Source organism: Colletotrichum destructivum, chromosome 4 (genome assembly GCF_034447905.1).
Source record: "Colletotrichum destructivum chromosome 4, complete sequence".
In the NCBI taxonomy this organism is placed as follows: domain Eukaryota; kingdom Fungi; phylum Ascomycota; class Sordariomycetes; order Glomerellales; family Glomerellaceae; genus Colletotrichum; species Colletotrichum destructivum.
Window position 1 is genome coordinate 3,386,675 of NC_085899.1, and position 24,360 is coordinate 3,411,034.

The window sequence follows — 24,360 nt, forward strand, 5'->3', positions numbered from 1 at the left end:
TGCCGAAGAGACCCGCCGGGGGTGTATTTTGGGTGTTTGCAGGTGGGGCCGTGTTCCTCTCCTTGTTGATGAATCAGTGAGGGGTCCTTTGGGTGCGTGGAGGTTTGCCCCTTCGAGCCGTCATGTTAGACGCTTTAGCAATAGAATCAGCAAACTGATCAACACTCTCAAGTGTTGATCATGGGTGGGAATGGTACAATCAACCTATCGAAGGTGTTCAATCGTAGTCGGGTTCCAAACTTGATAGCCAGCGAACGCCGTGTTGTATGGGTTGTATGAAAGAACAAGAGAGAACAAGAGAGACTGAGCTTCCCGTAAGTGATTGCGATACCAAATCTGCGATTTCGACATGCCGGCGGTTCGTGTCACATCTTTCTTGCTTCGTACTCAACCAGGATCTCAACTCTTCTCGAGATTGCATCGCAATGAGAAGGTGGGTGGGTGTGTGGCAAAATTCTAAAAGATATCATATAGTATATGTCATGTATCGTATGTCTTGTTGTAAAATATGTACAGTGGAATTGAAAAAGACGTCCTCGCGGACGCTCGACGTGCAGCTTAAGCGATGGGAATCCCCACCTGCGCGCATAACCCGTCGTAGGTGTTATCGGGCGCCAAGTTCGCGCCCGTTTGGTTCTGGAACGAAATCCGGTTCAGGGTGTCGCCATCCGCCTGGTAGTTCGGCCACGTGCCGTGGCAATCGTAATTGAGGAGACCAGAAGTCGTATCCTTGGCGAAGGCCGCCCACGCCCCGCGCATGTACTTGCCGACGGCGATCTGCTGCGCCGTACTATTGATTACGTCCTGCGGCACCGTGCCGAAGAGGACAGGGACCTAAGCGACGTCAGTTGGGATGTCTCAGGCCAAGAATATTGATTGGGAAAAAAAGAAAGCGGTGCGGACCTCGGATGTGTGCCATGCCCCGCTAGGCGGCGTCGTGGTGATGGCCATGTTGGGAAAGTCGCCGAAATAGCGATATCGCCATGTCGGGTGGCCGGCAGACACTGCCCGTGCCGCCCTTCGTGCGGCGGGGCACGTGTAAACAACGAGGTTGAACCCGAACCAGTAGGTTTCGTTGGCGGCAGGGGCCGCGATCTTAAAGTAGCCAGCCTCGTTGTCAGTGTTGCCGATGAGGTATCCCGCCTTGGCCGAGTCACGGATGCTGTAGTCGCCGAAGATGAGACGATCGTCTACGACAGGAGCAAAAGTGAGCCCACCCGCCACCGAACCGGTCGTGTTGGCGACAATGGCGACGAGCTCCGTTGCGTTCTTCTTCGACATGCAGTCAAAGACGGCCTTGTGGTCTGTCAAGTTGTTGCCGCAGCCAAGTTTTGACGACACCTGGAACCATTTCTCGTTCACGGTCGCATTGGTATAGACACCAAACCCATTGGCAACACCGCTCATGGGGATGAAACCGTTGGCGATGGGGTCGGACGCATATGCGTACGAGTAGTAGTCGACCAAAGAGCCGCCGGCAGACTGGCCGAACATGGTGATTCTGTTGACGTCGCCGCCAAACTTTTCAACATTGTCCCGAACCCATTCCATGGCCATGCGGATGTCGAGAAATCCAAGATTGGGGGCGGCGACGGGGTTTCCCGGAAAGCCGAAGATGTTGAGGCGGTAGCTTTCAGGGTTGAACCGCGTTAGCACCGGCATTCTTGAATGAGACCGAAATCCGGCGGAAACTCACTTCATCGACACCACCACCACGTCGTTCTCGTCAGCAATGACCTTTCCGGCGTAAGCTGGGACTCGGGCGCTCCCTAGAGTCCGGGTCAGTCAGTACGCTCTCCAGACTTTCTTCAACCTCAGACGGTCGCAGATTTACCGATGATGAAGGCGCCGCCGTGAACCCAAACCAGCACAGCTTTTTTCGCATCGCCGGTTTGCGGCTTGGTCCACACGTTCAAGGTCAAGCAGTCCTCGCTCTGAGAGCCCGTGTCCCCGAGGGTTCTGGACACGGCAGCGGCAGAAGCAGGAATCCCATACTGCTTGATGGCCTCGATTGAGGCAGGCGCGCTGGACTGCTGCATGCACTGGTATCCCTGTGAAAGATGACGGTTAGTTTCCAACAGAAACAGCGTGTATGAAGTAGTCAGGGAAGCAAGCGACTTACAAATGCCGAGCCCTTGATTGGAGAGGAGCCGTTGTACTTGACGGGCGGCTGAAAGCGCAAGGCCCCAACGGGCGGTTGAGCGTAAGGAATGCCCAAGTACTCGGACACCTGGTGATAGTATTAGTTGGTGAACGCCGTTGCTGCAATGAGGATTTCTGCCTGCGTACCTGGTCTGCGCCGGGGGCGGCGTGACCCTCAACGGAACCACTGGTGGTCGTGACCGGCTGGCCAACAGTCCACCGAGGTGAAATGGGGTTGGCGGTAACAAGGCATGAGGTGGCGACCACAACCCTCAGGAGGCCTTGGAGGCTACTTTGGGCTCTCATGGCGATGTTGATGCCGCTCTACTGGCGGGAGACCAAAAACCTGAGGAGGCGGGTGTGGTAGAACCGAAAGAGATCGGGGACGGGGACGGGGATGGGGACGGGGAACGGGGACCGGCTGGCCTTAAAGCTTGCGGGTGGACGAGACTGAAGAAAGAGGCCGTGATGTGTTCGGGCTCGCAACTTCGGGCCAGGCCTCGACTCTGTCTTTATCTGCCAGCGAAGTTTGCTGATGCCACCGTGGACCATGCTTTGTTTGCTCCCGCGAGAACGATCCCTCAACCCATGAGAATGGACGCTATCCCCGGTCACTCATCCCATTGTCACGATGGGTACCCCGGATAGCTAGCCCGCATCGGGGTGGGCTCTCCTGACCGCTGGGCCGGTCTTGCGTTGCCCACCCACCTGTATGTTGCAGGGAGCCTTGCCGTCGGCGTCGGCATTGGTGGGCGACAAGCGGATGGCAGAGGGGTTCGTGGAACTCTGCAATGGTACGGATAGAGCCTCAGGGTTTGGCCAAGAATAAGTTACAATGTCTAAGGAGGCCAGGGTCGATCGAGCTAGTGGGTACTTTCGCAAAAGTGTCCGGATCGGGGAGTCTTGTTTGCCCCTCTAAAAGTCTTAGCAATAACTTATATACAGAGCCCACAGTGGAGAGTCTTCTGTTTTCTTCTTTCTTCCCCAGCCACGTGCGGCTATTGAATGCAGAGTGACGGCTGCATATGCGCCCCGAAAGCCACTTGGAACTTCCATCGCTCAACCGCGTTGCAGTGAACCCCTCACAAGACGCACACGACTCCCCGTCGTTTGTGTGGAGGGACCACAACAGCGGTGAACCTGGGTGAACGGGAAACCATCTCGAGCGGGGTTGATGACCCGACGCAATTTGGCAGTGTCATAACTTGCTGTGCTGTCGTATCGGTACGGGACCATCCCATAAGTCAGCGCGACTTGCTATGTACTCAGCCACATCTCTTTTACAATCTCCCAGGAAGAGCCTCCACACTATTCCCGAGAAGGGTTGCGTCGCGAAGAGACAAGGCCGCCGATTATTGAATCTCGGCAACAAGAACAACATCAACAAGTGTTTGTAGCTTGTAAGCGGCAGAGCGGCGGAGCGTTTGCAGGGGACAATGGTACTAGGCTCCGAATAAGACCGCCGATTCTGGATCGAGGTGAGGGAGGAGGGCCAAGGGAGCCGGTGCCTCTTAGTTTGGCTGGCAAAGTTGGCCGAATAATCAATATTGTTTGACTTTTTACATTTTCATGCTGCCATTGGACGTCAAAGATACGCGGTAAAAACGTTGAGTAAAACCGGTATTGGACCAAGCTTAACTCTGTGTGCGGTCTCTACCCGAATCTGCGCGTTGTTGTCCTGGCTCTTCCGGCAACGGCCACAACTGCCGCTACAGTCCACTCTGGGAACTGAGTTCAGCCGGGCAGGACTGGACGAAGCGTTGCGAAGAGCAGAACAGGGCTGAGAAGAGAACCGATGGGATGAAAGCAAGTCATTGAACGATAACGCCGGTGAGCATATTGTGTGTTTAAAAGAGCCGCCACGCAGTCGTTTGCAAGGCAGGGAACCCCCAGCTCTGGGCCCACGCAATCGGAACAGCTAACAAATCAGTGTCCTACACAGACATTGGCGACGGCCGGAGGAACCCTCTATTGATCCAGGTAGACAAACTGGCGCCAGGGCCATCCTGTCGTCAGAGAGCAGAGATCGAGTCGCGCAATCCCGACTGCAGACCATGTACCTGTGTACTTGGACAGGGCCCGAACTCCGCAGTTCAAGGTTCCGGTCCCTCTTTTTGAGGCGAGCGGGAACCCCGCTCGGCGCATAATAAGCGTGAACGCAGGGTTCCTCCTTCATCCTTGACGATGATGCCACCCCGCAGTTGATGAAGGAGGGGTTCAACTGGATAGCATAGTCTAACAATCAAGCCGACCACCCCCCTCGGCAAGGTAATCATTGGCGTCACAAGGCACAACGTAGGAACGGGCGGCTGGCTGAATGCCCAGTCCACCGTGACATGGTAGGTTGCGGCCGTGGTGAAAGTCTAGCGTCTCGGTAACGCATGGGGGGTATCGGTTTTTCATCCTGAGCTTATACGCTGTGACTTGGACTTGCTGCGATTCGGCACAGCGCCACTTGGATCCGAGGTTGCGTCGGAGCGGTCTAGTCAATTCACCCCATGGTATTGTCAAGAACGACAACAATGGCACCAGAGTAGGGGGTGTGACGGCCCTTGGGATCATTTTGTCCTCGGATTTGTTTGCGTGGCCACCATCGACCATGTTGCCGAGCCGGCGGCGGAGCGAAAACAACAAAATAGTGTGGGTGATTGCTATCGATGTGACGGCATGCGTAGTGTTCCGATCCCATCCTAGGGTGGCGGATCATTCGGCGTTCTGATGTTGTCCTGAACAAGATGATACCGGCGAAACCTAGGCCATTGGGCTCCGGAGGCAGGATCGACACCGAGGAGGGATCGGAGGCAAGCCGATTGCATAGCTTTTGTTTGTTGGATCGGCGCTCATAAGGATCTTGGATCGCTTTGTGGCCTCGAGCAAACAATGGTGCGCCTTGCCACCTTAGCTGTTGGCTGGACATGCTTGTCGTTGTTCTGGTTCGAACACGGCTGGAACTGCATCATCCAATAGCATCGCTTAACTTTTTAAGTGAAGAGGATAGCAAGGATGCGGGCGTCGCTATTGTTGATTCGAGAGGTGTCTGTCCGGGGGGGCATTTCGCAGAACAATTGTCAAAAGGCTTTTTAGGCTGGCTGTCTCTCTTGATTCGAGGAAATGAAGCGGCGACTTGTCAGTGGCTTTTCAACGAGGCGTACGTACCGCCATTGCATCGAGAGAACTGTGAGGCCTTGACTGTACGAGTGATGGTGGTGGTGTAGGTTGGAGCTTCCGTTGTCGAGGGCTGAGATTGTTGGAGCAATGGGAGAGTGGCCAAAAGTTGTTTGGAAGGTGAGGAGAGAAAGGCAGGTACGCTGGGCTTTCTTTGGCTCTTTCCCTTCTCCCTAAGCGAAGCACAGCGAAGACAATCGTCACGTGGCTGCCGCAGCGGCGTGGCAGGAGCAGCCAGCGTCCCGAAATTCCAGGCATTCTTGTTTTCCTTCCCAGCTTCTTCTTCGTCTTCTCTTTGCACCATCACACGATACGTGAAGTGTGCAGTCAGTGAGTGTTGTCTTGCTGCTTCGCCGTTCACTCTCACGAGACCGCTCTGCAACTGACTGACTGTAAAGCAGGGCGGCGGTGTAATGCACCACACAGGAGCAGCATTCGGTAGGCACTCGAAACAGCACTCGATTGTGGAAAAGAAGGACACTCGCTGCTGATGCAACCAACTCCTTTTTGCTGATGAGGTACGTGCTTTTGGCCTCACTAAACACCGACCTCAATTAACATTACACTCGTAGCCGTGGCCCTCGACTGTCTTTCAGAAAGTTCGGTGACACTGACCAACGAAAGTCTCGAGCCTCCCCCGCCGGTTTGTCTTCTTGGCTGGCAGTCAGATGCTCGACTCCGCCCCTTCCCTCGGCCAAAAGCTTGGTTTGCGAGCCTCCGAGGAGATGGACACCAAACAACCCAGGGTTTTTGCACGGGGCTAGTACCTCCGAGACACACTCGTAGTGATTGCGAAGGGTAGCTGCCGCTGGATCACCACCCGAATCGATTCCGGTTGTCGACGACAGTGTCTCTCGTCTTAATGTGTCGTCCGTGGGCGGCTGAATGGTCCTGCTCGCCTTCAGGGGAAGCCTCGATTCCTCCTCTCCCAGCGCTAAAGACCTAGTGGCTCTTCCCCTCGTTCTCCTTCTTCTTGGCGGCGACAATGGCGTCGAACCTCATAAAGCCGCACACCCCCTCGAAGAACAAGCTCCCGATCCACGTCCACCAGAGACCCGTGCCGGCCTCGATGCCATGCCTCTGGAGCCTCGTCCGGTGGAACCAGTAGCACTCGGTCAGATGAATGGCCAGCACGGGCAGGAAGATGGCCTTGACCAGCCATCGGTAGCACCTAGGCCCACCAGGGAACACGGCCTGGAGGAAGGACCAGATGGGGGTGCCGGGCAGCACGAACCCCAGCGTGAGCCAGCAGACAAAGTAAAAGGCAACGGAGCCGAAGACGACGACGTCAAAGCCTTGCGGCGGCGCAAAGTGGGTAACGGCAACGTCGCTGAGCCCCAGCGCCCGGCGCGAGACGCGCGCCATCTCGACAACGGCGGGGCGCACGTCGGCCCAGGAGTCAAGGGCCGGGTCGAAGGCGACGTGGTACTCCTTGCCGCCGAGCCCGCCGGCGGCGATGTTCATGCCCTCGAGAGTCACGTCCTTGAGCCACGGCGTGGCGGCGGCGGAGTGGCCGAGACCGGCGTAATGGCGCAGGTAGAGGGAGAGCTCCCGCTGGTGGTCGCTGTTCATGTGCGCTATGATGCGGTCGCGAGGAGACGGGGATGGGGACTGAGCCGTGGTGGCGGGAGGGGCCGCGGCGGCGACGTCGGCCTGTTGTGTCATTGTGTACCTCCAATCACCTTGACCTAAGTATCGTGTCGGGATGCGGGATATGGGATTTGAGAGACTTGAGTAAAAATGCAGTGATAAGAGTTCCGATCGGGATTGCGCTTCTCTCCCGGCAGTGGTTCCTGAGTCGTTCTAGACCCGATGGCTAGGTTCGAGCAAGCTCAAAAGAGAGGGGTCGAGGAAAAGAAGCTTTGCGACGGCGTTTTTGTGTGTGTGCGCGTGTGCAGGAGTGCGGGAGAGATCGGGGGGGAAGGGGAAGAATAAGGGGAAAAGATGAGTGAGAGAGAGAGAGAGGTAGGTTGGTTGGTTTGAATTGAGTTGGTTGAGACATTTGAGAGGAAGAAACATTGACACACGAACCAACGAAATGGCCCAAGTGGCTCGTGCAATCCTTGTCCGCCGGACTGCGCCGCTGGTTCCGTGTCCTTTTTCCTCTTCTCGTCTCCTGAGGATCTCCTCCCTCTTCTCCTCCAACACCCTCGTCGCGTCTCGTCTTGTGCCGCTTCCGCAAACCAGTCCGCCGGGACATCGTTTCGCGTCAGCCAATGAATAGTCCACAAGAACGCTGCCTCTCTGTTGTTTTTTCTCGATGCGGCAGCAGTTCCGTCAGATCATCGTCGTGTGCGGCATGGAGGTGAAAGGGGAGATGGGACAATGGTGCTCGTTGTGACTTTCAAGCAGCTTCCCAAAAATCAGCCACTTCCGGCGCCGACAAACGCAATGGCGGTTTTTTCTCAGGCCATGTCCAATGTGCAAGTTCGCCCTCCCCCCCTCCCCCCCTGGCTTCCGAGGCCGTCGGGCGAAGTCGACTTTTTACTTCAAGGCTCTCACTATGCCGATTTTCTTTACTTGTCTGGGACGAAGGTTCACAATGGAAGAGGCTCGGAAATTCAAATCTGGATTGAATGACACGCTCCTCGCGAATCAATCAATGATTTTGACTCAGCGGAGCAGGCGAAGCTTGCCCCTCCAAGACACTTGTGCACGCCACACCACACACACCACACCCTCTCCGATACCATTTCGTCTCAACAATCTCCTCCCAGGAGGCCTTGCGAGGTGACGTATCACAGATAGCTTAGGCGAGAGGCATCTCCGGCACTGGCCAAGCCGCATCTCGACCATGTCTTGGCCGTGTCTTGTTCATCAGGTCCGATCCGGACCCGTGGGGCGGGCGAGGAATGACCGGGCCGGGGGTTTCGGGCTCAGTTGGCGGAGGTGCGGGGTAACCGGCTGCCAAGCGCCGGTCCGGTTCCGGCGGCCACTCACCTACCTTTTTATGTACGAATACAGCAGACTATCAGTCCGGCCTAGGTCCTCCCTTCTCACTCCTTGGCTATATTTGGCGACCTCTCATCCCATCAGATATTATCCTTACCAACACAGCCAGTGAAGCAGGCCATGCCACACAAGGCACGCGTGCTCCTCGTCGGCGGCGGCGGCATTGGCACCATAGCCGCCCTCAATCTCGAACACGGGGGCCTGGCCGAAGTCACAGCCGTGCTCCGTTCCAACTTCGACATCGTCAGCCGCAAAGGCTTCTCCATCATCTCATGCGACCACGGCACCTTGGAGAATTGGCGTCCCGCCCGAGGTCAGTCTGCTGTCTGCCGCCGCCGTCTTTTCCGCGACGGCCGGCGATCAGGTTTATGCCCGACGCTGACATCTCTGCAGTCTTGAGCTCCGTCCCGAACACATCAGAAGCAATCTCCGAGGAACGGTATGACTACCTCGTTTGCTGCACCAAGAACGTCCCCGACGCCGGCTCGCCGCTCCCTGACATCGTCGCCCCCGCCGTCACCCTCGGCCACACCGTCATTGTTCTCATCCAAAACGGGCTCAACATCCAGCGGCCCTTCTTCGACCGCTTCCCATCCAACATCGTCCTCTCGGGTGTGAGCCGCGTCGACGCCCACGAGGTGTCTCCCGGCGTCGTTGAGCAGAAACAGCACGACCTGCTGCACATCGGCGCCTTCCGGAACCCCCGCCTTGACGACGACGAGGAGCAGCAGGCCCGCGCTGTGCGGCGCTTCGTGGCGCTCTACGCCGCCGGAGGGGCGGCCACGTGTCTACACGAGCCGGACGTCGACCTCGACCGTTGGCGCAAGCTCGTGTACAACGCCTCGTTCAACCCGATCTGCGCCCTCACGGGCCTGAACGCCAGCGAGCTGCAGATGACAGGCAAGACGATGGACGCGATGGTCATCCCGGCCATGAGGGAGGTCCTCGCGGTGGCGGCGGCGGCGGGCCACGAGATTCCTGGGGACATCGTGGAGAAGACCATCCAGCTCAACCCCGTCGAGGAAAACATCAAGCCCAGCATGCAAGTCGACTTTGAAAAGGTGAGCTCTCTTACGTCGACCTTAACACGGCATCTTCGAGATTGGAAGGGTTCGGGGTGCTTACACGTTTTGCAGGGCAACCTGATTGAGCACGAAAACATCCTCGGCGAAGTGGTCCGGGAAGCGCAGAGGCACAACGTCGCCACGCCCATCTTGACCGTCCTGTACGAACTATGCTGCGCCCATCAGTGGAGGTTCAAGAAGGACAAGGGCCTTGGATGTTGAGACGACGAGAAGCGTGTCAATTGGCGTATTGTCTTCAGCAGAAGAGCGTCTACGGATTCGCCTGGACTGCCTTTTCGAGAAGGCGGGTCTCGTCTTTGACTGTCGAAAAGACCACCAGATATACGATGGCGACGAGGAGGCGATCAGAGCTCTTGGGGCTATGTTAGAAAGGCAGCGTTCTCTACTACCGACTCAGAGATACTGACAATCACAGAAAAGGTCTGAATCAACGAGACGGATTGAAGTCCGCCAATACATTATTCAGAGCCACAGGTTGGCCGCCTTGTCGCCCGCGTCTCAAAAAAAAGGCCCAGCTCAACCTTTGTTCCTCGGTATCGAATCATCTCCCGTGCCCTACGGCTGTTCTGAGAGATCCGGCGGCGTCTATCAAGAATTTCGCTGTTAGCTGTGTATTCCCAAGGCGTGGTCGGGTTTCGACCATGGCTCTCGTCCAAAGTGCTCTGACTCTAACAAGACAACTGGACCGACTGCCGTGCCTTTTGACTGGCTTGGCAAACACTTTCAACTCTGGCTTCGGCACTGTTCGATGCTGACGGACGGCTTATTTTCTGTATCTAGCACATCAATTTCATCGACACACCGTTTCTCCTAATATATCGTGGTGGATTACTCAGTATGACGGGAAACTCCCTCGCTGCTGCCGACAACAAGAGCAGAGGTGAGCCGGCAAACCCTGGCCCCTACCCTCGGCCATCTGATTCCGGACCAAGAGGTTGAACAGACGACACCCTTTGCATTTTTTCAACTCTTTGATCCTCTCAGCTGTCGTTTGAAGCACAGACTCAGCGTGTTCGGGCTCGTAGTCGTTCTCGTGATCGTTATTGCCATCATCCTCATCCCGCGCACGTGGTCTTGGGGAAAAGTTCGCATCCGAAAACGGCCGTTGGAATAAGCAGCACAACCTGCTGAGAGCCCGTCGAGTTCGTCCAGTTGCTCCTCCGTGATGTCTCCACTCACCAGGAGCCGGGTCTACTCCCAGTCATGTGGTATTGTGGGCATACGCTCTCCAAGCCAGTCCCCGTTTCTCAGTACTTGGATCGATACTGGACCGGAGGGATGGAAGAAAATAAACAGGAGATTTTACGGCCTTTCCTGGGGCTACACTTGACCGCGTCCAAGCAGCAGAAGTGCCTTTCTGGTCGATGCCATCAGTGGGTGCCCAGACACTGTCGACTCCCTCGCTCGAAGTGGCTCCCAACCGTCTACTCTCGTATGGAAAAACTCACGGCCCCGGAACGAATATTTTGAAGCTTCATCCAGGCGGTCGCGAAGATTCACCCGCCAGCCATTCCGATAACGCCTCAAAACACACGGCATACACACTTCCATCTGCCGTCGGGACACAACACTTACGTCAGGGGGTCTGGGGGTTTCCACCCACACACGCGGCGAAGACGTACGCACGAGGCGTGTGTGCCAGATATGCTTCTGGCCGAGGTTCGAAAGCGCAGGCTTTATGGAAAGGGAACTCTAACAAACAGACTTCTTCTCTGCGTGCTTCCCCGCCTTCTCTCTCTCTCTCTCTCTCTCTCTCCGCCCGCTCTCCGCCCTCTTGCCGAGGTCGCAAGATCCTGCTCCTTCCCACGGGAGAGTGGGCGAAAGTTCCTACAGGTATATATCTGTCTGTCCGAGCAAAGGAAGGTTTCCTCTTTTTGTGGAAAATCAGGTCATTGTTGGGACGATTTTTCTTGCCGATTGGGCGGCTGAGCCATCCCACGGACTCCGTTGACCTCCCGATGTATCGGGCTAATTACTCACGCGATAGTCGACACTTGAACCGCTCCGTGGCCCTAGGGGTCGGCGATGGGCATCCCGATTTGGAGGACCCCGGGGGGAAGACCCTGGAACTTATTGATCTATCTGGGGCCGAGGCCGTCAATGCCGGGGCTCCTGCGGCTCAGCGGGCGCGACCGAGTTTGTTAGCTTATCGACATACGGCCATGTTCCCGAACGATAACTTTTCTTCTCGAAGGGCGGGAGCGGTCGGCATCGATTCTCCAGACCTCATCGACCAGTTCCATCAGGTACATCTCTATCAATATCAGGTTTCGAAAGACCTCGGTCGAGTGGCACAGTTTAATTGTCCCCAGCACGAAAAGAGGAGAGAGAGCTCAGTATTACTTTGTGTTGCATTTCCCTGTCGTCTCTCTTTTTTCCCCCCAAATACAAACAAACATGAGCCCGATGCTATGCCAACGCCGTCCGATGCAGTGGTATCACCATTCCTTCGATTCCCAGTCCCTCCCTGTGTCCGTGTCCGCGTCCGTAATCGTGTGTTCCCATAAGTTCTCTCTCGCGGTGCTGTGACCCTGTGTCGATGCCGCTGCCGTCGTGGAGAATCGCCCGTCTTCGTTCTGCGGGAAGCCGGCCCTCAGTCCAGCTTCCGCAGATCTTCTTCGATATCGTGGGGCCGGTCTGAACCCGCAAAGGGAAAAAAAGAAGAAGAGTTTAGTCACAACAACGTCCTGATCAATCTCATGGCAAAAAGAAAGGCTTTCCGCGGGCCTCACCCGTCAAGTCTTCAAACGTGGTCGTCGTGCGCACGTGGATGCCCGACTCGATAGAGCCCCGGCGTCTCGAGGAGGAGGAGGGGGCTGGTTCCGCATCCCCGTACCTGATCTGCGTCCGCACCTCGCCCCGGACCTTGTCCCCCAGCTCCAGCTCGCTCTCGCTCGGCTCGACGTTGGTGGACCGGAACGAGAAGAATTGTTTCCTCCTCTCGGCAATCCTCCGCGCCGCGGCGGCGGCGGCCGCCTTTCGGTCGAACGACGACGACTGCTCGTTGCTCCGGTGGTGGTCGCCGCCGCCGCCGTTCGACTTGGAGTACTGCGCGACCCGCGACGACGTGCTCGACTCCCTCTTGGGCGGCGAGAACTCGAGGGTCGCGATGGAGCTGAAGCACCTGGGCAGGCTGCGCTTCCAGAGGACCCGCGTCGCGGGGAGGCACACGACGATCATCGACACCGACACCTCGATACCCGACCAGATGAGCGGATCCGTAAAGTCCCACGTCGGGTTCAGCGACCGCGTGAACAGGGCGATGTACTGCAGGCGCACGCACGACGTGATTAGGATGAAGATACCCAGGCTGAACATGATGAAGATTCCAATCTTGGAGCGCAGGCCCATGTTGAGGTGCCACAGCAGCGGCACGGGGAGGAAGAGGATGATGATGTCGTGGCTGATGCTGAGCCCGCCGGCGACGAAGGCCAGCACGTTGATGTTGAGGCAGTGGTGCGGGCCAAAGTCGCCCTTCCACCCGTCCCAGTTGAACGAGAAGGGGATGCACTGGAAGATCTGCATGAAGAGCATGATGGTGGTCGACAGCCCGATGTAGGTCATGGCCGCGTAGGTGGCGCGCCGGAACGATTTGTTGGGGAATATCCGCAGGTAGAAGAAGAGCACTGATATCTTGGTGAGCCCCAGGCAGGCGAGGTAGAAGCTCTCATCGATGAAGAAGATCTGGGGGAGATGTAACGGTCAGCGTCCCGTGAAAAGGGGAAGGGGGTGGGAGGATTCTGTCTGTTCCAACCTTGAGTCCGAAAGTGAGCTCTTCCGGCTCCACCATCCATATGTCTTCTCCGAATGCGACTGAGCCGGCTTGGGGTTCTTGTCAGCGACGAGCGAGCGGAGGAAGATGATGGATAACGGGGCTATGACATACCCAGCTGACCGAGGGTGACGAACACAATGAAAAGGAGCTGTCCGTTTGTCAGATCATGGGCCAATACCCCCTTCCTCCCCCGTACGTCTACACGCTTTGTACATACCCCGCAAAAGATCATGATCAGGTCGTCGGACTCAAATCGGTGCATGGTTGTCCAGCGGGCATATAACCGCAACGGGACCGCCAATGCCCCAAGAGCCTGGATGACGATGGGCGCGATGATGTCGACTTTCCGGTTGCGGACCGGTCTCTTGCACGCTTCGGCCTCTATCCTCGCGACATCTGGGGATGGGCGTCAGTCCGTCCGATCACATGCCACGAAGAACAAAGTGCAACGAAGAGGGCCTTACCTATGGCCTCCAGCCTCTTGCACCGCTCGAGGAGGCACGTCTGCACGCTTGCCCTCAGCTTTTCATCGCTGCATATGCAGGTATCGTTCGACACGACCTTGCACGCCGAGAGCGGTATTTGTTCCAGGGTACATGTCAGCTATAGAGGTAAAGGCAGGATGATTTTTGTTAGCCGAGTGTGCTTCCTCTCATGTCCTTCCTCCACGCATCTCTCTCCGCGACGGAGGCGACTCACACCGCACTCTGGAAGCTTTCCTGCGTAGTCTAGCAGGGAAGCTTGTGAGGCTCGGAAGAAGGCGACCATGAGGCCGATTAGCATGGACTGCCTCATGGCGCCGAGCAGCTGTCAGTCTGCGGTGGTGATGTCTGACAGGGACAAAACAGAGTCAGAAATAGGGGAGGGGGGGTGGAGGCGGCGGTGGAGGAGGAAGAAGAAGAAGGCAAATCAAGGTTCGCCGTAGCCAGAACGAATCCCCTTCGTGTTTGACAGATAACCACAGACACCCGCAGCAGCACGCCGGGGCGGCGGGTGGGAAAGCGGCTTCGATATAAGCTGCGGGCTGTCCTCCAAGCAGAGGCCTTCAGGGGAACCGCACGGGAAACCATGACAAGATCAAACTCTAGTTGGCCATCCCGTTCGTTCTACCTACGAAGTAGTCTGAGGGTCTCCGACGGATGGTGCATATCAAGCAGACTGGGTGACTAATTAGTGGCAAGCGCTGGTGGCTCGAGAGCGCGTACAACAGCACCAAGTCGCGGGGAGGGGGGGGCATCACCAGCTCGGTTTACGAAACCAAAGTTACCCAATTTGTGCCACACGCATGGCGGAGAGGGCACACTGAAAGCACATGCTGTCCCTTGGAGATCAACGGGTCGTTCCCGTTGAGGGTGTACGCAAAAACGACGCCCGTGATATTGTCGGGTGTGACTTGGCCAACGATGAGTCTACGGCCATGGTCCAATTGTCATCGGAACAGACATTCGAACCTCGTGGCAGTGGATCAGTGGATCCTCTGCCGGTGCTGCATGAATCGGTGAGCCCCCCCCTTTGGCACGACGGCTTCGAGCATATCCCTTTGGCACCGAAACAAAGGAAGCCGAACTGAGTGAGTGACTCCTAGGACTCAACCATTGTCGATACTCGAATGCCAACGCTTGAGGGCACGAGTTGTCGCCAAAGATTACATGTAAAGAGCTGAGGGGGCAACAATGGGGATTCCCAATACTGCTGTTGACTCCGAACAAGGACCAGGTCGTTATGCATCGAAGCTTGACTGAATCATGTTTGCCTTTTTTTACCCAGGTTGTGCAAGCTTGGATTCCTAAGTTTCATCTAATTTCCGGGGAAATAAGCAAAAGTAACATACAGGTAGGTAGGTACAAAGTAAAATGCAGTATTCCAACAGTCGCTCGCCCCCCACATTCTTTCGCGGAGAATTTCACGGACACTATACTGTTTATGTCTCCCGCGCGCCAAGGATCAACAACAGTAACAACGCCTGGAGTACCTTGTGGATGATGCCCGTGCCGTGCCTATCGATATCGTCGCAATACAAATCTCGATCTATGCAGGCCATTCGTCTCAGCCAGAAGGATGAAGCTCCCGGGCCAGGCCAGGCCAGGCCAGGCCAGGTGAAGCGGCGCAAATGAGATCGATCCCCGTGGGACGACCACGCTGCCGCCGCCAACAACCCTTCCCTAGGTAGCTCGCCAGGTCAGCGGCGACTAGCGCGTTCTAGTGTCGATGCAAAACGGCGTTACAACTTCATGGTCTTCGCTGGCGGCGAGGGCGGGCGGGACGGGAGGGGAGGCTTTGGTTCCACGACGAGGGGGGGAAGGGGATAGTTATGAGCCAATGCTACAAGGCCGGACGACATCCAACAGTTTCGGAACACTCTCTCACCTGTCCCCCTTGTTTGGTGCTGGCAGCTCTGCCTGCATGTCCCTCTCCCCTCAGTCTCTCGCGCTTTAAAGGTCCACTGAAGCCGCGTCCTCGTCACACGTCGTCGCCGCTTGCGAAAAGGTTACACGGGAGAGAAACGGTTCTGGCCACTGAAAGTTTGGCCCAGAACATGAACGTCTTTGCAAGGGAACAAGGGGCCCCATGAAAGGGTATGTGCGTAGTTTGGCAATTGGGCTTCCCAGCATCCCAAGAAATGCCGGATTTGGCGTCGTGTGCCTCCCCTTTCGGTTGTGTCTACTTAGCGCAGGGCTCCGACGAGATATTATACCACTAAATCTCAAGTGCGACGACGGATTGCATTTGCACTCTTATAGCTGCCCCGATGTGGATCAACCTCGGCTCGCGATGGGTGGCTTGCAAATAGTCTCCCTTCGCGTCGCAACACATCGGCTGTGGATGGCTTGCTTGCTGCTTCATTCCCCCCTATGTGTACAAGTAGAGTACAAAATAAACAGCGCTGCTTTCTTCCCCTCAGCTCGCGACTCGAGTCATGTCGAAGCCCACAGACTGGCCGGACTGAACAAGGACAGTGTTTCTGCTTTGACAATGGCCGCTTGGACAGCGCGACGGTCATAGTCAAAGTTCTTCGGGTGAATCAATGGCATGCAGGCCATCCCGAATCAATCAGACGGACGGTGTTGTAAATAGAGAGTGTACCCAATCGGCCGAGGACACCATATTCAAGTTGAAGCCTTTCTGTCTGTCTCTCTCCTCCCTCCCTCCCTCTTGGCTTGTTTGAAACGGCCAGAAGTCGACGTCTGACCTTCGAAATAACATTGCAGATATCGGTCTTTCGGACCGCATTTGACGTCGTGAGTGTGTCGTGCTGGCAACTCTGGATCTCGATGTCAGAGAGCTGCTGCAAAGTATGCGTACCATCATTTCAAGCTTCGCACGATGCCCGTCTTGGGTTTAAGCTTCTTCAAAACTCAGTACTGGCAAGTTGTATGTATTTCTCCTGTGAGCAACGACCAGCTTGGCCTGCGATTGACGTTCCCCTCTTCGTAAGTCCGGTAACTCCGTCCTGTCAGTGCTTTGAGAGATTCACCTTGTGATCTCAGAGACAAAAGGGAGGTCTCTTTCTTGATATCTTGTGGCAGAATTCCCTGAGGCAATCATTCGCGACCAAGCCTCCCAGGTGATGACACTTCTGGAAGCCTGCGGCTAGCGCCCTAGGAGGTCACCCGTGGGCCAAGAGAGGCTTCTCGAAGTTGCGGCAGAGGCTTGGAGTAATCAAACTGTTGCTAGCTCTTCACCCTGGCTAGACAGCCACGTTCTGAGCGAATCGGGGGGGCATGCTTCCCCAGTAAGGACGCCGGCCAATGCCAACATGACTAGGTTGCATCCACTATGATTGACTCGCTACGAAGAACCTGCTGAATAACAGATCCTACTAGACGCATGTTCCACATTCGTAGTGATCTGTGTCACTAAAGATCTTCTACTGAACCGTGAGAAATCGTCTCCTAGCGTATAGAAACACAGCACCTAGGAGGCCTGTTTTCGCAGTCTATCTTCTTAGAAAGTCCGGCAACGGGGTTCCTCGTTACGGCGTAGGGCTGCAGTTCCGCAAGTATGTGAGAGAGCCATTGCCCGCAAAACGATTCTGTGTTTCTCGTTTCGGAGAGGGGGCGTCGCCTAGGCGGTAATGTCGAGGGTGACGTCGAGGGCCAGGTGTTCGTCGCCGAACAAGCCTTGGAGAGGTCAGGGCGTCAACTCTCATGCATTAAAGATTACTATACGGGTTGTGGAATGTACTGAGGCTGGAAGTTGGCGTCGTAGAGAGTGCCGCTCCCATCATACGGGGTCGGCTGGTTGTGGTAGACCCATTGCAGGCGGACGTGCTCCAGGATGGGCAACCCGCTGGACCCGTTGAGGGCGAGATTCGGGGGTGGGTAGGGGCGGAAACGGCTGGCGTCGCCGTTGAGAGGCCCGAAATAAGACTCCGTGTTTTGAACAGAAGCCATGTTGGGCGGGTCCTTGTTCGGGACGATGACTTTGCTGCCGAGGTCCTGTGCGAACTTGAAGATGTTGGCGCCCACGTCATACCGTCCCAGGTTCGGCGTCTCCCAGTTGTACTCGACTGTTGATAGCATCGAATAGTGGGTGTAGAAGGTCTTGTCCTCGGTCCCCTTGGAGAAAGCAGGTATCGCGCTCCCTAGCAATAGTGAGACTATCTGGTTCGGCTTCCCATGGTCTTCGGATTCGTCGTACGTCAGCTGAATCAGCGTACGCTCTTTGAAGGCGTGTTTCGCCAGCATGGGTTTCAAGAAGTCGTGCGCCCACTTCGTGGCATACTCCATGGATGTATTGTGGCCATCGTTCATCATGTTGGGGGACATGAAGGCCCACTGAGGCACTTGCTTCTTCTCAAAGTCAATCTTCCAGTCGTCGAAGCCTACTATGTTGAGCAGCCGGCTCCCGTTGAGGTTAATGGAGTCGAAAGACACAAAAGGGCTTATGTGGGAATCAGCATCCACAGACCTCAGCGGCATTCGATGGGCGAGACAAACTTGTGTTTCCGGACGTAGTCCCACTTGCCATGGCCAGTTTGACCGTCACTGGCTGCGGCCAAGTAGCCCGGACCGGGGATGTCTTCCATGTAGGCTTTCCATGGCAGTCCCCGCCATTCGAGCAGATCGACGATGGTGGACACGTTGATTGGCAGTCGCACGGGTTCGTCATGGTTCATGCCAAAGTAATCTCCGGCGAGAGCTGCAATGTAGTTGGCCTGGCTGGGGTGGGTATGCGCATAGTAGTTCGATAGGAGAATCCCCTCTTTCTTCAGGTCGGCAATGTGGGAATCCTTGACGACTTTGGAAAAGTCCTTGTTGGGGCAGCCAATGTCAGCGAGGGAACGGAGCGTTGCCCGCAGGGAGACGATGTGGGTTCGTTAACGAACCTGGTTTCCCAGCCAGATGGAGATGAACCGATCAAAGGCTCTGCCGCCAATGTGGCTGGCTCCGACGGTCGCCAGCAACCCAGCCAGAGGAAAGAAAGAGAAGCGCATCGTAGCCTGATAAAGGCGTTATGGCATCACAGTCGCAAGTTCGGCGACTTCAAGAAGCAAGAGAACAATGGTTGGTTTGTCTATTCCGGATCTCCGGCGTAGAAGCCGCGATTCCTCGCGGCAGGAAACGTTGCAAAACATGACTACACCACAGACTCGCATCTGCCCCAGTTGTTGTCTCAGCATACAATAGTACACTGGGCCCCTTGGTGGCCATGTACTAGACGCGCAGTCGAGCAAGCATCCCGTGCAGTGTTTGACGTCGATCCCCTTGAAACGCTCCGACGCGCCTCAATGTGGCACTCCGCACGCCGTACAATGGCTCGACGCCGGCCCTTGCACCGATCTCGGAGAGATGATCCGTGGTGGCAGGGATGTCTTCATCTGATAAGAAAAATGCCGGTGGGCTGAAGAAATGCCGCCGGGAGGGTTAAAGGTTGCGTAGCCGCTGCGCAGCGTGGATGATCACGCGAGGTTGAGTGCTCATTCGTCTGGCGTCTACCACAAAGCATTTTGGGTCTGGTGTGGGGGGTTCGTGTCGACTGGAGCTCCAGCGATGGGGTGATCCATTTGCAAGGGAACATCAAAAGCCTCAGATTGATGCAGCTAAGAAGGTTAGTGTCCACAGGCATCTGATTACTGGCTTGCACGGCTGGGCCTAGTCCCATTGTCTTATGCTGAAGAAACTTGGCAACACAGCCCGAGTCTTAGAGACATCTCACCATGCAGTCGGTTCCTCAGGACCGGAGGGGATCGTGGCCGGGCAAAGCTGGCGTCTCTCTTACGATATATGAGTGCGCACGACTGAGGATTTAATCGGTCGGGGTCGTTCAACTTTTTCGCTGCCAAGTCCAGAGCCGTCGTGACGACGGGTGGCGGTGCGTTGCTGCTGTGAAAACGAAGTGTTCCATCTTTTCGACCCAAATGAAGAGGCGGACACACGCCAAGCGGTCTGCGTGATTTGAATGACAAACAAGATCCATTGATGGAGACGGCCCATTGCGATGGCCGGCTTGGCCGGCATGACTAGTCATAGTCGGTGGCACAGCCCTCGACGAGCTGTATTGGTCCGCCGGGACGGATCAAGCAGGTAGGCGTTTCTAGTGTCGAGAAACGGTCTCGTGTGGCTGCAAAAGGGGTCTCTTACCGCTCAATGGTCAAAAGGATGGTCTCTACGCACGTCATAGGCCGCCCAACCCCAGCAAGGTCGAGAGTCCTCATTGTTTCTTCGCATGTCCGTCATCGTCGTCCCGGTGTGTGGTGCGCGGTGTACGGTGCAGGCAGTGGTCGTAAGGGTGTAACTCGACGTGGATCATCGCAGGCGGAGGGGACGGGCTTGCTGAGTTAACTACCTAGGAAGGTAAAGATGGTGGAAACGACGCGTCTTCTGTCGGCTTATGCCATGCCCTGAGCTCAGAGTGCCAGGCTCCTTTGGGATCGCGGCTTGTGGGTTGCAAAGCGGATGAAAAATTATCTGATCGAAATCCCTGCAGTGTGAGTCAAGAATGGAGAACTTTGAGAGGGGAAGGGCCGATCTAATCTTATCAGATGCCCCACATTCATTGGACATCGAAGTGGATCATATACGCTCGGAGGTGCTCGGCTATAGAGTCTCGGCGCTCGGGATTGTCAGTCTTACATAATCATTCCCAGCATCTCTTAACACACTTTGTGCATTGCGCAGCGTGCAGTCTGTTAGAGCAGTTGGCCACTCGCCCTCGGCGGTAAATGGCGCTGACTGACAGGGGGAAGTTTCTTCCCTTGATTTTCGAGGCACATCTTGACAGCAAACGGCAGGTGCAAAGTCAAAGTACCCTCTCTTGCCTCTCCGCCTTCCTGCCTCTCCGGTCCGGAGGCTTATCGTTTCTTGCCCGTCTGTCCTGCCTTGTCTTGTCTTGTCACTCGGTACATTTGTGATATAACCATGCCCGTGGCCTGCCCCTGCGCGCGGTAAATCTCTTTCCTCGTTTTCTTCGATCATTTCCGCCTCGCTCCCGTAACGCCTCAATGAATCTGGACAACAGCAACACAATGTCACCCTCCGTGGACGACGCCGGGAGTCTGTCTCCCACCAACTCTCGCGATGACGATGAAAACTCACAGCATCCTCGCAAGCGCCAGCGTGTTCGCCTGAGCTGCCTCGAGTGCCGCCGGAGGAAGCTGTCCTGCGACAGAGGCTACCCGTGCCAGCGATGCCTGAAGAGCGGCACGCCGGACCGTTGCACGTACGAGACCAAGTCGGGCGTTGTTTTGAACGCGAGCTCCGGCGTCCCGCCCGCTTTCGCTCAGCTCGACTCGCGGAGGAACGGCGATCTCGTCATGCCCAGCAAGGAGGCCGACATGACCGTCATCCGCGAGGCGGCCAAGGACCACGACCGCATCCGCCGCCTCGAGCTGGAGGTTTCCCAGCTCAAGACCCAACTCACGCGACAGGCCATGTCTTCCTTCGACGGCAGCACCGTGGCCGGCACGAACTCGCCGCTCACTCAAAAGGATGAGACCAGTGACCCGCCCGCGGACCCCTGCGCCAACAACTCGGAATTGCAATCCTGCTGGCATCAGTACAGTGACGGTGACAAGTCAGAGATCCGCTTTTTCAGGGGCAAGGAGTTCAGGACGCGGTATTTCGGCCCTCACAACGCCACCATGGCCTTTATCGAGGTACGTGTTTTCACTTAATTGTTCCCCTGAGATGAGAGGCATTGATTTGCCTTTTTTTTCTCTTTTTTTCCTTTTTTGGGATGTGAATTCATCTGATCCTCGCACAGTTGACTGGCCTGTGTCCCTTTATGAAGGAGACGGCAGATGAGTGGCTGAAGCCCGTCAAGGCTCATGACCGCAAGGACCGCAAGAAGCGCAAGGAGGACCGGGACAAGTTTTTCCTCCAGCCTGATGCTCAGCTCGAGTCTCTGCTGCCGCCCAAGGATCACTGTGACGCCCTGGTGGAGGTCTACATTGACCAGTTCGAGCAAATGCACCGCATCATCCACATTCCCACGTTCCGCAGGGAATACTCGCAGTTCTGGGAGAACCCGACTGAATCCCGCTACGCCGCACTCACCGCCCTCGTCTTGGCAATCTGCGCTGTAGCGAACTGCATTCACACCCACGAGTCTCTAAGGTTCACCGGCATGATCTCCAACGCCCACAGCACCGCCGAGAAGTGGATCAAGGCCGTCGAGGAGTGGCAGACCGGCCAGAGCATGAAGCATCGGAAGCTCATTCACTACCAGATTGCCTGTCTGCTGTATCTCAGCAAGCGGGTCAACACGGTGAAGAAGAAGCGTTTCTGGACGAACTCGGGCGCCCTCATCCAGGATGGCATCTCGGTCGGCCTGCACAGGGAGCCCAGCCACATGTCGGGTAAGATCTCGGTATACAACCAGGAGATGCGGCGCAGGATATGGGCGACGGTGCAAGAGTTCGACATGCAGGCCTCGTTCGACCACGGCCTGCCCACGCTGGTGAGCCAGCTGCACTACGACGTGCAGCCGCCGAGGAATCTGGACGACGAGGACTTTGACGAGGACACGACCCAGCTGCCCCCGTCCAAGCACGGAAAGGAGTACACGTACTCCTCCTACCAGAACCTCGCCCGCCAGAGCCTGCCTCTGCGCATGGAGCTGAGCCGGCTTCTCTGCGGTCCGCCGGGGGAGGTCGACTACGACCAGGTCATCCGATATACGAACGACATCACGCACGAGATCGACTCGCTGCCGTCGTGGGAGCACAACAACAACAACACGCACGGCGGCAAGAGGCCGCTCCTCGCCTACACGCTGCTTCACATCCAGCTCCGCCAGTACATCATCCCGCTCCACCAGCCCTTCCTCAAGCTCCGCAAGTCCAACGCCAAGTATCAGTACTCGGAGATCATCTACTACAATGCCGCGCGAGACATTGTCCTCCTGCACGATAAGCTCTACGAGCAGGGCATCCGGTGCCTCAACTTCTTGCGCGAGGACGCCCTCACGACGGCCGTCAACCTCTGCAGCGTAACGATGCTGCAGCCGCGCGGCTCGACCAACATGATCATGATTAACTCGCAACACACGGTCAAGCTGCTGGAGAAGTGCCTCTCCATGAAGGAGGACCGGCTCCTGCGGTGCGGCAACACCGAGCCGTGGGGCTACTCCATCATGTGCTCGGCGCTTGGCCTGCTCGAGGCGCACCTGGGCACCAAGACTACGGAGCAGGCCAAGGCGTCGTCGGCGGAACGGTTCGTCAACCTGCACTACAAGCTGCTGGCGAACCAGGAGCCTCCCGTGTCAAGTCAGCAGTCGGAGCTGTCTAGGATCCCCGGCTTGGAGGTTCCCGAGAGAGCCAAGGTGAGCATCATCCCCGGCTTTGTCCCGGCGACGGCGACGGCGGCTGTGGCTGCGTTGTCTTCGTCGTCTCCGTCGTTGTCGTTGTCATCGTCGAGCATCGAGCAGCTACTGACTCACCTATCAAAGTCGATCACGCCCTTCTCGTTCCAGGGCTACCCAGCGTCGTCGGCATCGCAGAACACGGTCGACAGCCTCCTGCCTCAGCCGCTGCCGTGGATGCCCACGTCCATCGACCCGCAGGTGAGTCTTCACGGCGACTTCTCCCCCCCACTCGTCGCTGACAGTGTCTTGGCAAAGGCGGCGCAATCGTTCAATCCCGACTTTAGTCTTGAAGCTTTGGGATTGAACTTGAACGAGTTGTGGGGAGAATCGTGGGACTTTAGCTGAAAGCGGTGTCTTTTCTTCTTCGTCTTTGCCGGCGCTTCTCTTTCGGGGTTTTAATGGTTATCATGACATGAAGGGGTAAAAACGGTTCATCATTTACGGGACTCTTCTACGGGGAGGGATGTGCCTTGAGTCTTGAAGGAGGGTAAAAGTCTGTCACGGGCTGCGGTTGCGATGTTCGGAACGCTTTGTGATACCCATCTCGATTCCTCTCTCTATCTCTCTTGTCTCTCTCACTCATCAGACTCAAAAGATGTGTAACACAAATACAATCGTATCGGTCTTGACTCGCGGGGACACGCCATCTGTGGTCACGGGGGGGCTCCACGCACAGCACTTTTGCAAAGACATGACATGAAGTCTGGAAACATTTTCCTACTTTGTTTCCCGCAACTCATTCAACTCATCCATCTCATCTTCGTATTCTCTCACCTTCCTCTCACGATGGCTTTTATCTGGGCCGGAACCCGCTTCGCAATCTATCCATGTATCCGTGCTATCCGCATCGGGCTTGCGAGGGTCCTCCTCCTCTCTCGGGGTCGGTTGGTACCGATGCCTGACTCGAGCAAATTGAAATATTGGCTGCCAACCCCTCTGGGTCTCTCTGCCCACCGGCAACTCTTTCCACATTTTTATTCTTGAAGGCTGTCTTTTGGGTCCGTGACCAGTGATCGGTAGTCACGTCCGGCTCCGAGTTCCGTCCGATGCGGGAAGTTAATGCTTAATATCCAAGAGCGCTCATCAACGAAGCTGCATGCCCGCCTACTATATGCTCTTGGTCACACGTACCCTGCAAGTCGCCACGAGGAGACTGCCATGAGTCGGTCGCCGCCAGCCAGGAGCTACGATATCGGCAAGCGTCCGGCCGTCGACACGGTAGCAGTCTGTGTCAAAACCGTTGTAAAACTGCCAATCACAAGCAGGAAGCGGCGACAACCCCGTCACCTCCTCTACGTCAACCGCGCAAGGCGTGTTCGGGCGTGTCGCGACTGAGGCGTCACGGAGCAAGCGGACCTTCATGCCATTCGTCATCGTCGATATGCTCAAGTTTCCGACATCCCGACCCAGCAGCCCGCCTGACCGAGCCAAATC

General features: G+C 56.4%; 8 protein-coding genes across 8 annotated transcripts; 2 read left to right on the forward strand and 6 right to left on the reverse strand.

Annotated features, from left to right (window-relative positions):
* Positions 1-446: 446 nt before the first annotated feature.
* CDEST_06949 (Putative carboxylesterase, type B, alpha/Beta hydrolase) lies at positions 447-2,464 on the reverse strand. The gene is made up of 6 exons (XM_062923108.1): positions 2,290-2,464; positions 2,123-2,230; positions 1,835-2,051; positions 1,697-1,769; positions 904-1,630; positions 447-834 (listed from the first exon to the last, which is right to left on the reverse strand). The coding sequence occupies exons 1-6, from the start codon at positions 2,446-2,448 to the stop codon at positions 559-561; spliced, it is 1,560 nt and encodes a 519-aa protein (XP_062779159.1). The 5' UTR covers positions 2,449-2,464; the 3' UTR covers positions 447-558.
* Position 2,465: 1 nt separating this feature from the next.
* CDEST_06950 (uncharacterized protein) lies at positions 2,466-2,760 on the reverse strand. Its single transcript, XM_062923109.1, has one exon. It carries the CDS (start codon positions 2,692-2,694, stop codon positions 2,467-2,469), a length of 228 nt encoding a protein of 75 aa, XP_062779160.1. The 5' UTR covers positions 2,695-2,760; the 3' UTR covers position 2,466.
* Positions 2,761-5,767: 3,007 nt separating this feature from the next.
* On the reverse strand, positions 5,768-7,291 carry CDEST_06951 (Putative hem oxygenase HugZ-like superfamily). Its single transcript, XM_062923110.1, has one exon. It carries the CDS (start codon positions 6,970-6,972, stop codon positions 6,250-6,252), a length of 723 nt encoding a protein of 240 aa, XP_062779161.1. The 5' UTR covers positions 6,973-7,291; the 3' UTR covers positions 5,768-6,249.
* A 170-nt stretch (positions 7,292-7,461) lies between these two features.
* CDEST_06952 (Putative ketopantoate reductase ApbA/PanE, 6-phosphogluconate dehydrogenase-like domain superfamily) lies at positions 7,462-10,166 on the forward strand. The gene is made up of 3 exons (XM_062923111.1): positions 7,462-8,572; positions 8,653-9,320; positions 9,396-10,166. Exons 1-3 carry the CDS (start codon positions 8,380-8,382, stop codon positions 9,543-9,545), a joined length of 1,011 nt encoding a protein of 336 aa, XP_062779162.1. The 5' UTR covers positions 7,462-8,379; the 3' UTR covers positions 9,546-10,166.
* A 1,807-nt stretch (positions 10,167-11,973) lies between these two features.
* On the reverse strand, positions 11,974-13,914 carry CDEST_06953 (Putative extracellular membrane protein, CFEM; the record flags this gene model as incomplete). Its single annotated transcript, XM_062923112.1, has 5 exons — positions 11,974-13,028; positions 13,099-13,166; positions 13,231-13,515; positions 13,584-13,722; positions 13,819-13,914. 5 exons carry the CDS (start codon positions 13,912-13,914, stop codon positions 12,042-12,044), a joined length of 1,575 nt encoding a protein of 524 aa, XP_062779163.1. The 3' UTR covers positions 11,974-12,041.
* Positions 13,915-17,282: 3,368 nt separating this feature from the next.
* On the reverse strand, positions 17,283-18,556 carry CDEST_06954 (Putative phosphoesterase, alkaline-phosphatase-like, core domain superfamily; the record flags this gene model as incomplete). The annotated part of the gene is made up of 3 exons (XM_062923113.1): positions 17,283-18,003; positions 18,060-18,373; positions 18,449-18,556. The coding sequence occupies 3 exons, from the start codon at positions 18,554-18,556 to the stop codon at positions 17,283-17,285; spliced, it is 1,143 nt and encodes a 380-aa protein (XP_062779164.1).
* Positions 18,557-20,563: 2,007 nt separating this feature from the next.
* On the forward strand, positions 20,564-23,271 carry CDEST_06955 (uncharacterized protein; the record flags this gene model as incomplete). The annotated part of the gene is made up of 2 exons (XM_062923114.1): positions 20,564-21,217; positions 21,325-23,271. The coding sequence occupies 2 exons, from the start codon at positions 20,564-20,566 to the stop codon at positions 23,269-23,271; spliced, it is 2,601 nt and encodes an 866-aa protein (XP_062779165.1).
* A 762-nt stretch (positions 23,272-24,033) lies between these two features.
* On the reverse strand, positions 24,034-24,300 carry CDEST_06956 (uncharacterized protein; the record flags this gene model as incomplete). Its single annotated transcript, XM_062923115.1, has 1 exon — positions 24,034-24,300. The coding sequence occupies one exon, from the start codon at positions 24,298-24,300 to the stop codon at positions 24,034-24,036; it is 267 nt and encodes an 88-aa protein (XP_062779166.1).
* Positions 24,301-24,360: the final 60 nt, after the last annotated feature.

Coding starts and splice junctions, on each gene's coding strand:
- CDEST_06949 (XM_062923108.1), bottom strand. CDS start 2,448: ATGAGAGCCCAAAGTAGCCTCCAAGGCCTCCTGAGGGTTGTGGTCGCC. Junction 1,770..1,834: donor CGGCGGCGCCTTCATCATCG/GTAAATCTGCGA, acceptor CCCGGACTCTAG/GGAGCGCCCGAGTCCCAGCT. Junction 1,631..1,696: donor GTGGTGGTGGTGTCGATGAA/GTGAGTTTCCGC, acceptor CAACCCTGAAAG/CTACCGCCTCAACATCTTCG.
- CDEST_06950 (XM_062923109.1), bottom strand. CDS start 2,694: ATGGTCCACGGTGGCATCAGCAAACTTCGCTGGCAGATAAAGACAGAG.
- CDEST_06951 (XM_062923110.1), bottom strand. CDS start 6,972: ATGACACAACAGGCCGACGTCGCCGCCGCGGCCCCTCCCGCCACCACG.
- CDEST_06952 (XM_062923111.1), top strand. CDS start 8,380: ATGCCACACAAGGCACGCGTGCTCCTCGTCGGCGGCGGCGGCATTGGC. Junction 8,573..8,652: donor GAATTGGCGTCCCGCCCGAG/GTCAGTCTGCTG, acceptor ACATCTCTGCAG/TCTTGAGCTCCGTCCCGAAC. Junction 9,321..9,395: donor TGCAAGTCGACTTTGAAAAG/GTGAGCTCTCTT, acceptor CACGTTTTGCAG/GGCAACCTGATTGAGCACGA.